The sequence below is a fragment of the Zingiber officinale genome, chromosome 6B (assembly GCF_018446385.1).
Source record: "Zingiber officinale cultivar Zhangliang chromosome 6B, Zo_v1.1, whole genome shotgun sequence".
Classification (NCBI taxonomy): domain Eukaryota; kingdom Viridiplantae; phylum Streptophyta; class Magnoliopsida; order Zingiberales; family Zingiberaceae; genus Zingiber; species Zingiber officinale.
In genome coordinates this window covers 53,120,836-53,136,253 of record NC_055996.1, presented here as the reverse complement: position 1 = coordinate 53,136,253, position 15,418 = coordinate 53,120,836, and the positions used below count along the sequence as shown (strand labels likewise).

Sequence of the window (15,418 nt, the reverse complement as noted above, 5' to 3'; positions counted from 1 at the left end):
CCTAGAAATTAATTACTAACAATGATGTAATAAAAAATAAAAAAAAATATTATTTATAAGTTTTTAAATTTATTCTGATAAATTCTCTCAGTAGTAGTAAACATTGGTCGATAATATTAATTAAATTTATCACTTTTTTAATATAAATAAGTAGAAGATCGCTTTTTGGCATGATCCCTCACATTCTGTTTGGAAATAACTTAAGTCATGAAATTGAATTGAATTCTATTATGAATTGAATTCCATAAAAAATTGAATTCAATTCTCATGTTTGGAATGAATTACAATTTAAGTTACGAAATTCTTATGTTTTATCATTTTATTCTTCTCTCTTTCTTCTTTTTTTTTTTACAAAGAAGAGAGAATGAGGGAACAATGGACATGATATGGAAAATTGAATTCCCTATCTAAAGAGGTGTGATTTACTTTTGACTTATTTGATGTAATTGGAATTAAATTCTATATCAATTCTTAACTAAAAATCATTTCAAAATATGAAATTCAATTCCTTTAAAATTTAAAATTGAACTCTATATCATTCCAAACAGACAACTAAACTAATGTCATACGGACAAATGTCGCATTCCGTTGGCTTGGCCCCTAAAAAGGGTACAATTTAGGGCAGTTCGCTCAATTTCGTTTACTGCGATTGCCGTGTTCGAACTATGGTTGAGGGGTAGAAAGAACGCGGAGTAGGTGATGCTTCAGATCTGAGAGACGCAGGCAGGAAAAGAAGAGGCGATGGGTTCGGGAGCTTTGCTTAGTTTCATCGCTAGGAATTTTGATGTTCTAGCAGGGTATGCATCCGCTCTTCACAATATCTCCACTGTCATCATTCTTTTGGGAAGGCTGTAGTTTTTTTGCCGGATTGTTCGATTTAACCTCAAGATTTTCTTGGAATGATCAAGAAAGATTTTTTTTTTTCAATGAAAAAAAAATCAGCATTAAAGGGGAAAAAAAGTTAGTTTAATTATATTTAGAAGGATCGATTTTGTCCTCTTCTTTTCGTTGGTTTCAATCTCTAAGTCTGACGTTTGAGTTATGTTTTCTTTATGGTCATGGCTTAAATCAGTCTATAACTTTTTTTTGAAAAAAAGTGTTGAAAATGGTCATCCCTGTAAAGAAGATAAGAGAACATCCTAAACTTCGATCCATGATTGTGCTTCTTATCAGAGTTAAACATTCGATCAAGTTTCATTTAAAACATAAAAAGTTAAAAAAAAAAAAAACGAAAAGAAAAATTATGCAAGCCGACAGTTGAAATTTTGATTTTTCGCGAGAGATAACAAAGCAGAATAGATGACGCTAGGAATACACTTTGTTTGGCCACATTCCTTGCTCCCTCTTTGTGGTGAATTATAAAAATGCAGTCACAATTTTGTTTCCTTATCTTATCTGTGTATATGTTTCTTAATCTTCTTGCAATCTTGTTTAGTAGTAATAATGCAGGACTAGCTTTTAAATAAAAAATTGGGGAAATAAATGAAAACAAAGGAAGAACATTATGGAGGAAATCTATGAGAAGGGAAGGGACAAAACAACTTTTGAGGTTTAGAGACAAAAATAATGAGTCATGAAATCAGAGACAAATACAACCTTCAAGTTTATGCTGCCAAAATGCAATTGATCTAGTTGTGTATAAATTAGAGGCTTGACATGGATCATTATTTTATTTTATTTTTTTTGGTTTTTTCTATATTATCCATCTGACATGTATTTTACATTTATGCAGACCTTTAGTCACACTTGTCTACCCCTTGTAAGTACCATTCTGAACTACTAATTGCAAGATGATAGAACTTTTGAAAGAAGTTCTCAATTTTACAGATTTATTCCGAGTAGTTATACTTTTCTTGGTCTTGACAGGTATGCTTCTGTGAAAGCAATAGAATCTAAATCTCCAGAAGATGATCAGCAGTGGCTTACTTACTGGGTGCTGTATTCTTTAGTTACTTTGTTTGAGTTGACATTTTCTACACTCATTGAATGGTAATTACTCTTCTTATCATGGTTATTTATTGGTTAGATTTAATTCATGTTCTTGTCCTTTGATAATCATGCTATGATATCTTCTTTATACAAACACTAACATGTGATTTCATTTGAGAAGTTAACTAACATAAACTTTGCTTTGCTCTCAACATAGGTAGTTTGAAGTTTGGTTGAGCCCACTTAATTTAGTCATAAGTCCTCTGTATCAAATATGGCTAACTGGATGTTATTAGTAACACTTAGTTCATAGTTATTCAGAACACTGAAGATAGGATGTTCACAATGTCTTCAATTATATTAAGAATGTTGTTTTTCCCATTCAATTAGCATGAAATGAGATCCGCCCACTTCATTATGGTAGCAGAGCCACACTTATACCTTTGAATCAAGACTAGCACGAGGGAGTGTTTGAAGCTTGGTTACCCCATGCCAGCATTCTGAAGGGAACAAGTGCATTGGTTGATGATGTAGATATATTAAGATGCCCCTCTCTAATCATTTTGGATGGAAAGTGCTCCACCTTGCTTTAACACACAATAACAAGACCCTGATGTGGGTAAAAATCATCCCCTCATCATGGGTGTTCTAAATGGATGATGCTGATAAGTTTCTTAAACAAGTAGCCAGAATGTCTTCCATCTGGGTGGAAATGAAGATGGTAAGTTTTCCCACCTGAGCAACTGGAGGGATTTGCATTTTAGCTGAGCTGAAGTATTACACATGTAAAAAGAGGCAACATAAAATAAAACATCATAATTCCTCATATCTGAGTAAAGAGCTAAAGGGTCAAAAGAGGTGACCTAGAAAAAAAGATAAAGATCTGGGAAAAGAGCTGAAGAGTTGAAAGGGGCAACCTGAAAGAAAAGGTCATAAATTCTTAGATCTGAGAAAATACCCAAAGGACCAAAAAGTCAAGCCGTCTTCTCAGCTGGCCACTTTGATAGAAGAGATCTTTACCTCGCTCTCATTACACATAGAAATTGGACAAGAACCATGGAATACTTGTGTCCATTATCTTCTTTTGAGGGTCCCCTTGAACCTTTTGTTCAATCTTTTTCAATCTGATCCAGAAGCATCCTAAGCACAAAATCAATGTATCTACAGACTGTATCATAAGCAAAACTATGCCCATATTTGATAGTGTCTGAATTTAGTAAGCAATCTAATTAGCTCAGAAGGAAATCCAAGAGAAGTATGCAGAGTGCATCAACCTTTGGATATTGATTGCCTAGGCAAATTCATGTTCTCTGGCTGATGCAACTGTGGCTGCCGGAAGTGCCACCAGTTCCAGTAAGCATGAAGTTCTAATGCTATGGTGACCAAGGAGAAGAACAAGAAGCCTCTGATTAGCTTCAGCAGCAAATGGAGCTTCTCAGAAGCATCGGCTCACTGAAGGGTAACCAACCTCTTGCCAATGACTCCATGCAGCATCAACAACAGTGTTGTTGACACGAGGTGGCTGGTGATGTGGTGGGCCTTGAGGAGGAACATCCAGACAAACTTCTTGGCATTCTTGCTGGGCCCCTTGCCCATGGAGGGGAACTCTTTGTCATTGCCAGCGGTAGTGATCTCAAGAACGAAGTAGTTAGGGTTCTCCATCATTACCACCACTAGCGTATCCCTTTCTTGTTCTTCTCCATCACTTTCCATCCTGGAAAACCTGACTTTGGAACCATCTGTCACCTGCAAAACTGCAACCTTTTGTGAGTGGTGGAGGAAGCAACATGCAGACCGTCTTTGCAGTAACCTTTTGCGAAATAAAGGCATGACTTCCAACAGCATCCCCTGGCCAGGGCATTAGAACAATGAGGGAGGTCGGCAATGGACCACCTCCGACATTGGTGGTTCCCATTGTTTCTCTATCCCAAATTGCGAGGGATTAGCATAACATCTATGTTGGTGGCAGATTTGGGGCCAGTTATTGCCACATCAACATTTATTGGAAATTTAACAAAATTTTAATGTGAGATATGATAGAATTGTTAAATTTAATAAAAGTTCATTTAAAAATTTTAAGTTATAAATAAACAAGAGCATTGAATTCTTGATGTGTTGAATTAAATTTCCATTTTATACTTAATCTTGAACTTGAGGAAAGTAGGAAAATTACAAAAGAAAAAATTCAAGCGATTTGAGTTCAGGGGGTCTTCTTGGAAATCCTTTCCCTCCTTTTCTTGAGCTTCCAAAAACTTGTCTTTCTTCTTTGGAGGAAGGTTGTTGCTGTCAACAGACTGTCCTATTCCTCCTCCGATCTGTTTGTTCCCAACAGCCTTCTTATATTTGAGAGTGAGAGCCATTTAAAGGATAAGTGAGGGATGAACTGCATGGGTTTAGGAGATCAAGTAGTTGAAGTTGAAGGAGCTCTTGGCAAAGCCGAGCCACCTGCCAACAAAGTGGCTAGAGTTCTTAAAATTCTCTATGACTCCTTCCAACTCCTTGATATTCTAGTCATTTTCTTCTCTTTGGTCATAGCCTGTGCAAGCTGAGCGGTCAATTCCTCAACTTTCTTCTGGGTAAATCCACCCTGACTGCTATAACTTGCTTCAGTTGGAGCTTTGTAGTTTTCACCTGAAGCTTTCTCATCTTCTTGAGAAACAAGTTGATATGCACCATGACATCCCCAACCCAATTCTGAATAGCAACTATTTGTCGAAGAAATAAATCTTGTCCTTGATGGAGCAAGAAATTAGTTTCAATTGTAAAGCTTGAGAAATAGATCTGGAAGTATGATGCCATAAAGATAACTTTGGGCTAGCTTGAAACTCTTCCATGACTTGTTTGAGTCCTTTATCTCTAATGGGCTCAAAGTGTCTAGGACAATGGCTCAGTAGTTCACCTACCAGTGAACTATAAGGCACTTGGCAAAGTCTAATACTTGGTCGATGGGATTGGGTGGATCCACCCTTTGTTGATTCATTGTCTAGCTCCTCAAAAGTTTCCACTCAAAGGTCAGGGAGGTATTGGGCTTTGGAAGTCAGTTTGACACCTATGTAGACTTCAGCAACAATTTGGGGACTTAAAGTAAGTGTACTTACTGTGCCCCAGAGGGAGTGTGCTTATTAGAGTAGAGAATACCTTGACCATGATGGATTCAAAGATGCTGATTAACCTAGAGAGAGGACTCTGATAAAGGGAATTTGGCTATATGGACTTTAAAAGTTAGACCTAGTGATGAAGTATAGATTCTAGGAGTTTTGGTAGCAATGGAAGTCATTCTCATGTGGAAGCTTGCATCTAGGATCTCAATAATGGTGAGCACTTCCAAGAAAGTGCTTGGGGCACTCTCACTAAGTATCATCAAAGTTCACATCCATGTCTACAAGAGTAAGAAGGAAAATGCGTTACTAAACTAAAAGTGAATAGGGGAGTTTAGAGGCTAAGATGCCTTTAGCCTTCCATCCAGTTCAAGGTGATATATGGTAGCATCCCCCAGCAAAGCAAATTCTACACCCTTTGAGGAAGATCCTTTCAACGACTTTAGGCCCAAATAGCTATATGGTTAACTATTTTATATATGGTAGCATCCCGAATTGTGTTTACTTTGGCCTAACTATTTTATATATTTAGCTGGATTCGGACTTGGGCAGATTTCAATATAACTTGAGCAAACTATTTTATTATTTTTCCTTTTCTTCTTCATTAAGCAACCAAAGCCTCTCTAGGCCAAATCAAATTTTAAAATTTCGACCCATACCGAAGTTTCGGTCCTGGACCAGAATAATACAATTTCGGTACCGTATCGTGTTGTTCCGATATAGTTTCAATATTTTTTAAATATAAAATATATTAATTAAAAAATAAAATATTTAACATAAATATTTAAAAAATAAACAATATAAAAAAAATCTTTTAAAAAAGGAAAAGATATGAAAATAGATAAATAAATAAAAATTTTATTATAAATTTTAAATTAAAATAAATGAAATATAAAATTAATTAGATAATTTTATTAGGGTTTAATAAAGCCACTTTAGATTATCTCCATCATAGCTAGGAGTTGATTAAAATAATTAATATAAGTTTAATTAAAAAAATCTGAAATCCGACACCACTCACGAGCTATGATTGCCAAGTTATATGGTGGACACAACTATGATTGCCAAGTGTACCAGAAAGGATGTGTGCTAAGTGCTTGAAAGTAAGGTGGACAAAACTATGGCAAAACAAAATATGGAGTGTTAGTGCTTATCAATGTAGTCTAAGTGTTTTAGCTGTTATAAAGAAAGCGTCAAGCCATAAGAAGACAGAAGGAGAGAAGTAAAATGTAATATTAATAATTTCTAAACTTATATCTTATATATGGAGCTGTCATGAAGGAGAAGACAAAAAGTCAAAGGGGCATTGGTTGAAGAACAGTAATACTTACGGAAGATCAACTTATATCTTGAACAGGGATCAATCTGTAATTCTGTATACATTGAGCTCTGCTGGTAAGAGCCCAGCAAGTGTCCAGGCAATACTCAGCTAGCAGTTAAAACCATACGAGCATCTGGACTCACCAATAGGGCTTTGACTGGGGTAATTCCTTATTGGGATGATACTACTCACTTCAAGGCCTATAAGAGGGGAGTGAAAACCATCTAGAGAGGGGCATTTTTACTGCATTTGAAGAATAGCTACGATATTTAACAAACATGAGGCAACACTGTTTTTGCCACCTCAATCATCTCTAATCCCACTTAATCCCACCTCTACCAACCAACCAAAACCTAATCCACATCAACCCATTCAACCCCGAAACTATTTTATTATACTTTGCATGCAAGCTCTTCCTCAGTACTACTAACCAAAGTTTCTCATACAAGCTGCATATCTTTCAAAACAACTTAACCCACAGAAATCAAACTCAAACAGTTTGGTCGCACATCACTAAACTCTCAACCGTGTTACAAGCAGTTTGGATGAACTAAAACAATAACCCTACTCAACCTTGTTGGAGTCCTCTCCACCTGATCCCCAGTAACCAATTTTCCCAATTCAGGTTCGAACTAGTTGGAACAGCTAACCAACCTCCCTATCTGTGATAGTTTCAACCATAGTAGATGCTTAGTGAGCATAAATTTGACTGAAGTAGCTACATTTTTGCAGTGAGATAAGTTTTTCTTCTCTCTTAGTGTTGCTACTATGTCTATTTGAACCTACCTAACAATTGGGTGCATTATTTGAAATATTAGGCTCTTGTCACTTTTTTTTTCTGATATGTAGGGTAAATATATTATGAACCAAGTTGCATGTACAATCTAGGGCCTCATAGATCTTAATACGTGTTTGGATCTTAATGAACATCCTGTCAAGATTCGACACCCCTCCATCAAAATTACAATAGTTTCTAGCTTGCCAAATAAGATATATCATATAAGGCGTAGCCAAAGTCCTCAACTTTGTAGTACGGCCCGAGCCTTTGATCTTCTACTTGAAGACTTCGTCTCGTGGTGCTCATCTCCTGCTGGATACCCAGACGAATGGACACTTTGATCCACAAGGCCCTGCTAATTGAGCACATGAAGAAGAGGTGCTCCTAAATCTCATCCTCCCTTTGACATTGGAGGCAGGTCTTGCAAGGCAGATAAGGAAGTCTATCCTTAGTCTGCAAACATCCATGAGCTAGTAACCACAACACAAAACTATGTTTTGATGCCCGGCCTCCAAACCACTGTTGTCCAAGCTGGTTGCTTATTAATTGTATTAGATTGGGTCTCGCTCACAAACAAACAATTGATTAGTCAAGGTATGTGGAAAATGTTAAAGGACTATGTGAATTTACATGATTGATTTTATGTATTAGAAGGGCAATACCTCCAGTACATATGATGGATTTTATGTAAATATGCTAAAGGGCTATGTAAATTAATATGAACATTTAAGTGATCATGTGTAGTATGATGTTGAATGCAATTTTACATAATTAATAGTAATTATTTTTCCCCTCTGGATGGTGGCCTTATGATTAAAAGTTTTATCTCATGATAAATAAACACACAGATTTTTTTTTTATGGATTAGCCATTTCGTTGCTTGTTAATTCACTTGAATAATAGTTTCTAGGATTTTGCAAGTTACACTGTTTCCTAACTTGTATGCACAAACTTCAACTGCAACAGTGTATGTGTTACAGGCTTCCATTTTGGCCTTATGCAAAGCTAATATTTAACTGCTGGCTGGTTTTACCATACTTCAGTGGTGCCACATTTATTTATGAGAATTTTGTGAGACCTATGGTTTTGAATCAACAGACCTTGAACCTTTGGTCTCTCTCTTCAAAAAGTGGCACCTTTGGCAAGCCAGATGACGTTCTATTAGCCGCTGAGAAATTTATTGAACAAAATGGAACAGAAGCATTTGAAAAACTTATAAGCAAGGTAACTACAACTTTCTCTCAGTTCCAAACCTAGTCTTTTCAGTATCTGCAGCTTCTTTAAACCAACAAAGGCGTGTTCAACTTCTATATCTTTGCTTTTGAAGGCTGGAGGCTTGTCCAATCCCAAGAAGAGCATGCATGCAACATTTCACGACGACAGAGATGACACAGAGGAATCCGAGTCTTGGAAGATGAACAGGTTTGCTGGGGAATCAAGCTCTTGGACAAACAACAGTTTTATGATTTTTGATGACGATGCTAATAGACGCTGGAATTAGACGTTGAAGTGTGCAAATTTGGCAGAATCGTAAACATAGTTATGACCTCTTGACTTTGTATATAGACCTAGTTGCATACTTCTGTTTTTTTCCTTTCTTTCTTTTCCTTTTGCAATTTAGTTTATCTTCATCGTTTTGGGTGGCAATGAGATGCATATTATGTATAAATTGTAGTCAGTTTGTATACTGTTCCATAATTATATGCAATACAAGTTGAGTATATTGCTATATTGTGTAATGCTAGATAGGATTGTAAATGAACCAAGCGTTTGTGAACAAGTTTGGTGTTCGGCTTAATAAGAGATTTTTTATGTTCGTTCAATATACACAAGATTAATTAAACAAATTTGAACAGCTCGTTAAATTAAATAAATAAGTTTGAATATATGTGTTCAGTTCGTTAACGTTCGTGAACAATGCTTACAAGTCATATTTATTAATAAAATTTTTATTAATATATTAAATAAATAATAAAATAAAATAAACAAATAAGTTTGAATTATCAAGTTCAATAACTAATCAAATAATTAAAAGTTTTAAATAAGTAAATAAGTTTGAATTGAGAGCTCAATAATATCTAAATAAATTAAATTCGAACTAAGCTTAAGCTAAACTTGAATTGCACGTTAGATAACATGTAAACGAACTAAGCTCAAATCAAGATTCAGACAAGCTCAAACTCATAAATAATAAATTAAATCAAACTTGAACAATCATTTCAAAGGTTAAATTTATTTTAAACTCGACTCAATTTAATTCGATTATCTTATTAAATAAATTTGAATATTCTAAAACTCAACTCGTTTACCATCCTAATGCTGGAGAAAGGATGGCTGTCATATTTAGATCCTATATCTTCTATATTACAGCTCTTCCAAATCTTTACTTTTCAGAACAGCTGCCTTAAACTATCATTTAACGTGTCACAAAAAGGTTTGAAAAAAAAAACATAAAGCAATGTTTTTGACATACATATTTTGGAATTTATGTAGCCGAAGATGATCTATCATGATATAAATTCCTAAGTGTAGAGAAAAAAAATGCTTTTAACTCTAATCACGAATAATTATTATCATTATAATCCATCAGATAGTAATTATTCATCTTACAAAATTATTACTTGCAGCGAAAGAAGTGTGTGTTGGGAGTAAACCCATTACAATCTTTTTGTGATCGTCTCAGAAGCTCTGTTTCACGCTTCTGAGTCCATACCAAATGCACAAGTACTTACAATCATGAAGGTTTGAGCAGATAATCTCAAACTGTCGACTCTATTGAGTCGATCCAAGCGCCGAGTAGGTGAGTCGCCGACACCGTGAGTTGTCGAGCAGCCCCAAGTTGCTACCGAGAGTTGTTGACAGGATGTCAGGAGTTGCAACACGAACTCAAAGTGGATGCCGAGTCCAGCAGAGCGTTGTCTCCTTAAAACAGATTCGGCCCCTCCGCGGTGCTCAGAGGATTAGGTGGACGTCTGTCTCCCAGGATAAAACGGCAGGATCACGAGCATAACCGAGCACTGGTTGTCGTGACGATCTGAACTAGATCCGAACACTATCACTATTTCTGTTGAGCAAAAGAAGAGCACAACAGAAGGGAAAGAAACAGGGGAATTCAATGAGGCATGAGAAGCACTCACTCACTTGAGCTTTTTTCTCACAACATAAAGCTTTTGAACTTTCTCTCACACAAAGCTTTTGAACTTTGTTGTGCTCACTTCAACTTCTGTTGTTTTTTTCCTTCATTCCTCTCCATGGTCTTTTATAGACCTTGCAAGCCATCACGAGCAAGCCTGTGGCTTGCCTGCTTGCTAACAAGCAAGCCACGTTGTGGCTTGCATGCTTGTGGCAAGCTGCATGCTTGCCAACATGCAAGGCACAGCTTGTGGCAAGCTTGCCAACAAGCCACACAACGTGGCACGAATGCAAGCTTGCCACATGGCGAGCAGACAGGCTTGTCACGTGGCATGCAGGTAAGTTGACGATTTTCCTTGTCTTGTAGGCCAGCCAACAAGTTGCCTTTTCGCAAACATATCGTGTCCTGACTGATTTTTGGACTCCTCGAGTTGATGTCATCCGGGCCCTGGATTTCCAACCCCCTTTGTTCCAAATCAGTCGGAAAGTCTTGCTTTCAATCTTTGTGGGACTATAACCCACACGTCACGTTTTCATTCAATTTTTTCCAACAATCCCCCACATGAATGAAAACAAGGAGTTGTGATAGTCTTCGACAGTTGAGTCGAGTATAGGATAGGTAGGTGTTACCCTTTGAACCTTCCCTTGTAAACTCTGTTTGCTCACTGGCTGATTAGTAGACGTGATGTCTTTGAACTATTCGGCCCTTGGTGTAAGCATGGACAGATCTTACCCAAGACTCTCCCTGATATAGCTCAGGTCTTATGAGTGTGTTCGTTCTTGGCCATGAACACGCCTGGTTCTGTGAGAAGCTCTCAGAATTGTACCTCCAATTTTCTTCGAAGCGGCCCCACTTCTTCTCACATAGGTGATCCCTCAAGAGTTACTATCTACTCTTTTGATCATTAAAAGCTCATCGGCTTATCCTGGTCTAGTTACTATTTCATTGGGCTCCCCTACAGTGTGTCTAGTTAGTGCAGATTAGTTGTCCCTTTGAACCTAGTTCTTGGGATCTCCAGTCAGCATAGGTTGGGTGTCCTCTGCACTGATCGCTGACAACGGCATCAAGCCCATTCCCTGTGATGAGCTTGCAACTAACTCTCGATTTAACCCTTTGGTTAGCGGATCCGCTAGGTTATCTTTTGACTTCACATAGTCAACATTGATAACTCCAGTTGAGAGTAGTTGTCTAATGGTATTATGTCTACGACGTATATGTCTAGATTTACCATTATACAGATGGCTCTATGCCCGGCCAATTGTTGATTGACTATCGCAATGTATGCAAATCGCTGGCACAGGTTTTGGCCATCGTGGAATATCTTCTAAGAATTGTCGTAGCCATTCAGCTTCTTCACCACATTTGTCAAGAGCTACAAACTCAGATTCCATCGTGGATCTGGTTATTACGGTTTGCTTAGAAGATTTCCAGGAAATGGCTGCACCAGCTAGAGTAAAGACATATCCACTAGTAGACTTAGAGTCTTTTATATCAGATATCCAACTTGCATCGCTGTATCCTTCTATTACAGCAGGATATCTTGTATAGTGCAGTCCATAGTCACGAGTATACCTTAAGTACCTCAGTACTCTTGTTATCCCTTTCCAGTGCTCGACACTGGGATTACTCGTGTATCTACTCAGTTTGCTTACTGCGTAGGCCAAGTCTGGTCGAGTACAACTCATCAAGTACATCAGACTTCCAATCACTCGAGAGTATTCTATCTGCGAAATACTTTCACCTCGATTTTTCGATAGATGTTGACTCGTATCTATTGGCGTTCGTGCCAACGCAGTATCACTCTTGGTGAATTTCTCAAGAATCTTGTCCACGTAATGGGACTGACTAAGAACAAGTCCTTCTGTCGTTCTAAGAATTTTGATTCCTAGAATCACATCAGCTAGCCCCATGTCTTTCATGTCAAATCTTGAGTTCAACATATCTTTAGTGGATTTGATTATCTTATCATTACTCCCAATGATAAGTATGTCATCTACATAGAGGCACAAGATGACATAGCCATTTTCTGTGGCTCTCATGTAGACACATTTATCACATTCATTGATCTTGAATCCACACTCCTTCATGGCATTATCAAATTTCTCATGTCACTGCTTTGGTGCTTGTTTCAAGCCATACAATGATTTCACCAATCTACAGACCTTGTGTTTCTGTCCTGACACAGAAAACCCCTCAGGTTGGTCCATATAGATTTCCTCTTCTAAATCCCCGTTTAGAAAGGCTGTCTTTACATCCATTTGATGTATTTCGAGATTCCATAGAGCAGCGATAGCCAACAATACTCTAATAGAAGTTATTCTAGATACCGGAGAGTATGTATCGAAATAATCAAGGCCTTCTTGTTGTCGGTATCCTTTGATTACCAATCTAGCCTTGTATTTATCGATTGTGCCATCTGACTTCATTTTCCTCTTGAAAATCCACTTGCACCCTAGTGGTTTACTTCCCGGAGGAAGATCCACGAGTTCCCAAGTGTGATTTTGCAAGATATAATCTATCTCAGATGCAATTGCCTCTCTCCAGTGAGACCCATCAGACGAGCTTACTGCTTCTGAGTAACTTCGGGGTTCACTTTCCAGTATGAAAGTGATAAAATCCGATCCGTAGGATTTTTCTACTCGAGCTCTTTTACTCCGTCTAAGCTCAACCTCAACTGGTTCCTCATCTTTTTCTTCGTCTTGTGTTTCATATGCCCGTTTTGAGGAGCTAGCATCCTCTCGGGTCTTAAAAGGAAATACATGCTCAAAGAACGAGGCATTTCTCGATTCGATTATCGAGTTCTTGTGTATCTTCGGTATGTGTGATTCATACACACAAAATCTATACGCAGCGCTGTTTTGTGCATATCCAATAAAGATGCAATCAACAGTCTTTGGTCCTATCTTAATCCGTTTCGGATCAGGTACCAACACTTTGGCAAGACACCCCCACATTCGTAAATATTTGTAGGACGGTTGTCTTCCATTCCACAACTCATAAGGGCTCTTATCTAGTGTCTTCCGGGGCACCTTATTTAAAAGGTAATTAGCTGTTAACACAGCTTCCCCCCACATGGACTCTGGCAATCCAGAGCTTAATAGAAGAGTATTCATCATCTCCTTAAGCGTTCGGTTCTTTCGCTCAGCAACTCCATTTTGCTGAGGAGTATAAGGAGCTGTTGTTTCGTGTCTGATCCCATGTTCATCACACAACTCAGCGAACGGTGACACATATTCACCGCCTCGGTCACTTCGAACCACCTTAATCTTTCTATTAAGCTGGTTTTCAACCTCATTCTTATAGAGAGCAAATTTCTCTATAGCTTCATCCTTACTTTTGAGAAGATACACATAACAGTATTTTGTGTTATCATCTACAAAAGTGATGAAATATTTATTACCACCACGTGTTGGCGTACCTTTTAGGTCGCACACATCAGTGTGGATTAGGTCAAGTGGTTTATTACTTCTTTCAATATGTTGAAAGGATGACCTTGTCAGTTTTGCTTCAACACAAATCTCACACTTGTGTTTTGGGTCAAGGTGGAATGTAGGTATGCTTTGCATGTTTATTAATCTACGCAATACATCGTAGTTAACATGTCCTAGTCTACCATGCCACAAACACGAAGACTCAAGCATATAAGTGGAAGAACTTTCACTTTTATTTATCTTGGGCCTAATGGCCATTACATTGAGCTTAAACAGCCCATCAGATACATAGCCTCTTCCTATAAACACTCCATTTTTGGACAATACAACTCTGTCCGACTCAAAAACAATGCGAAAGCCATGCTTGCTCAACAGTGAGCCGGATACTAGATTCTTTCGAATCTCCGGAACATATAGCACATTATTTAGAGTAAGATCCTTGCCCGAGGTCATTTTCAGCACCACTTTTCCTTGGCCTATGACGTCCGAGGTTGCTGAGTTCCCCATGAACAGTTTATCTCCAGTGACTTCTTCGAAGTTGTGGAGCAGCTCTTTGTTGCAGCACACATGTCTGGTGGCTCCAGTATCAATCCACCATTGCCGAGGATTGGAACCTATTAGGTTCACTTCAGAGATCACGGCGCAGAGATCCATATCCTGTTCTCCTACCAGGTTGGTCTCAGGCTTTTTCTTCTTTGGCCTTTTACAGTCTGAAGCCTTGTGACCCATACGATCACAATTGTAGCATTTCCCCAAGAACTTCTTTTTCATGTTTTGTCCTTTGGGTTGCGTCTTGGAAGATTTTGGATGCTTCCGTTTTGAGCTTTGTCCGTGCTCAACAACATTGGCTTTTACTGTAGCCTGAGAGAACATTTTTCTCTCTGAATTCTTGTTGTCTTCTTCTATACGAAGGCGAACAACAAGTTCCTCCAGGTTCATTTCCTTCCGCTTGTGCTTCAGATAATTCTTAAAGTCCTTCCAGCCAGTTGGTAGCTTTTCGATGATAGCTGCCACTTGGAAGGTTTCGCTCAGAGTCATACCTTCTGAGTGAATTTCTTGTAAGAGTACTTGAAGCTCCTGGACTTGACTGATTACAGACTTCGAGTCACTCATCTTATAGTCCAGGAAACGACCAACAATAAACTTTTTGGCCCCAGTATCCTCCGATTTATATTTCTTGTCCAGAGATTCCCACAGTTCCTTTGCCGTTTTTATCTCACAATACACAAGATAGAGTGAGTCGACAAGATTGTTAAGGATGTAGTTTCGACAGAGGAACTCAGACTCGTTCCATTTGTCGAGAAGAAGGAGGGTGTTCACTTCATCTACACCCTTAACAACCTTGGGAATTTCCTCGGTCAAGATATGTGCCAGACCTAGCGTGGTTAAGTAGAAGAACATCTTCTGCTGCCACCGCTTGAAATTCACTCCTGTGAATTTTTCTGGCTTTTCCCCGTGATTGATTGGCACATTCCCAATCGGGGCGGAGGAGGCCGGCACATGTTGAGCCTGTTGCATCTCAACATTTCCTGCCGCCATCGTAACAGAACGAATCTGTTTTAAGTTTTGTTGGGAGTAAACCCGTTACAATCTTTTTGTGATCGTCTCAGAAGCTCTGTTTCACGCTTCTGAGTCCATACCAAATGCACAAGTACTTACAATCATGAAGGTTTGAGCAGATAATCTCAAACTGTCGACTCTATTGAGTCGATCCAAGCGCCGAGTAGG

At 38.3% G+C, this 15,418-nt stretch overlaps 1 protein-coding gene across 1 annotated transcript; it reads left to right on the top strand.

Moving 5' to 3' along the window:
• The first annotated feature begins 595 nt into the window (after positions 1–595).
• On the top strand, positions 596–8,855 carry LOC121992441 (HVA22-like protein a). The gene is made up of 5 exons (XM_042546821.1): positions 596–797; positions 1,733–1,759; positions 1,867–1,989; positions 8,107–8,350; positions 8,454–8,855. The coding sequence occupies exons 1-5, from the start codon at positions 742–744 to the stop codon at positions 8,625–8,627; spliced, it is 624 nt and encodes a 207-aa protein (XP_042402755.1). The 5' UTR covers positions 596–741; the 3' UTR covers positions 8,628–8,855.
• Positions 8,856–15,418: the final 6,563 nt, after the last annotated feature.

Coding starts and splice junctions, on each gene's coding strand:
- LOC121992441 (XM_042546821.1), top strand. CDS start 742: ATGGGTTCGGGAGCTTTGCTTAGTTTCATCGCTAGGAATTTTGATGTT. Junction 1,760..1,866: donor GTCACACTTGTCTACCCCTT/GTAAGTACCATT, acceptor TGGTCTTGACAG/GTATGCTTCTGTGAAAGCAA. Junction 8,351..8,453: donor TTGAAAAACTTATAAGCAAG/GTAACTACAACT, acceptor TTGCTTTTGAAG/GCTGGAGGCTTGTCCAATCC.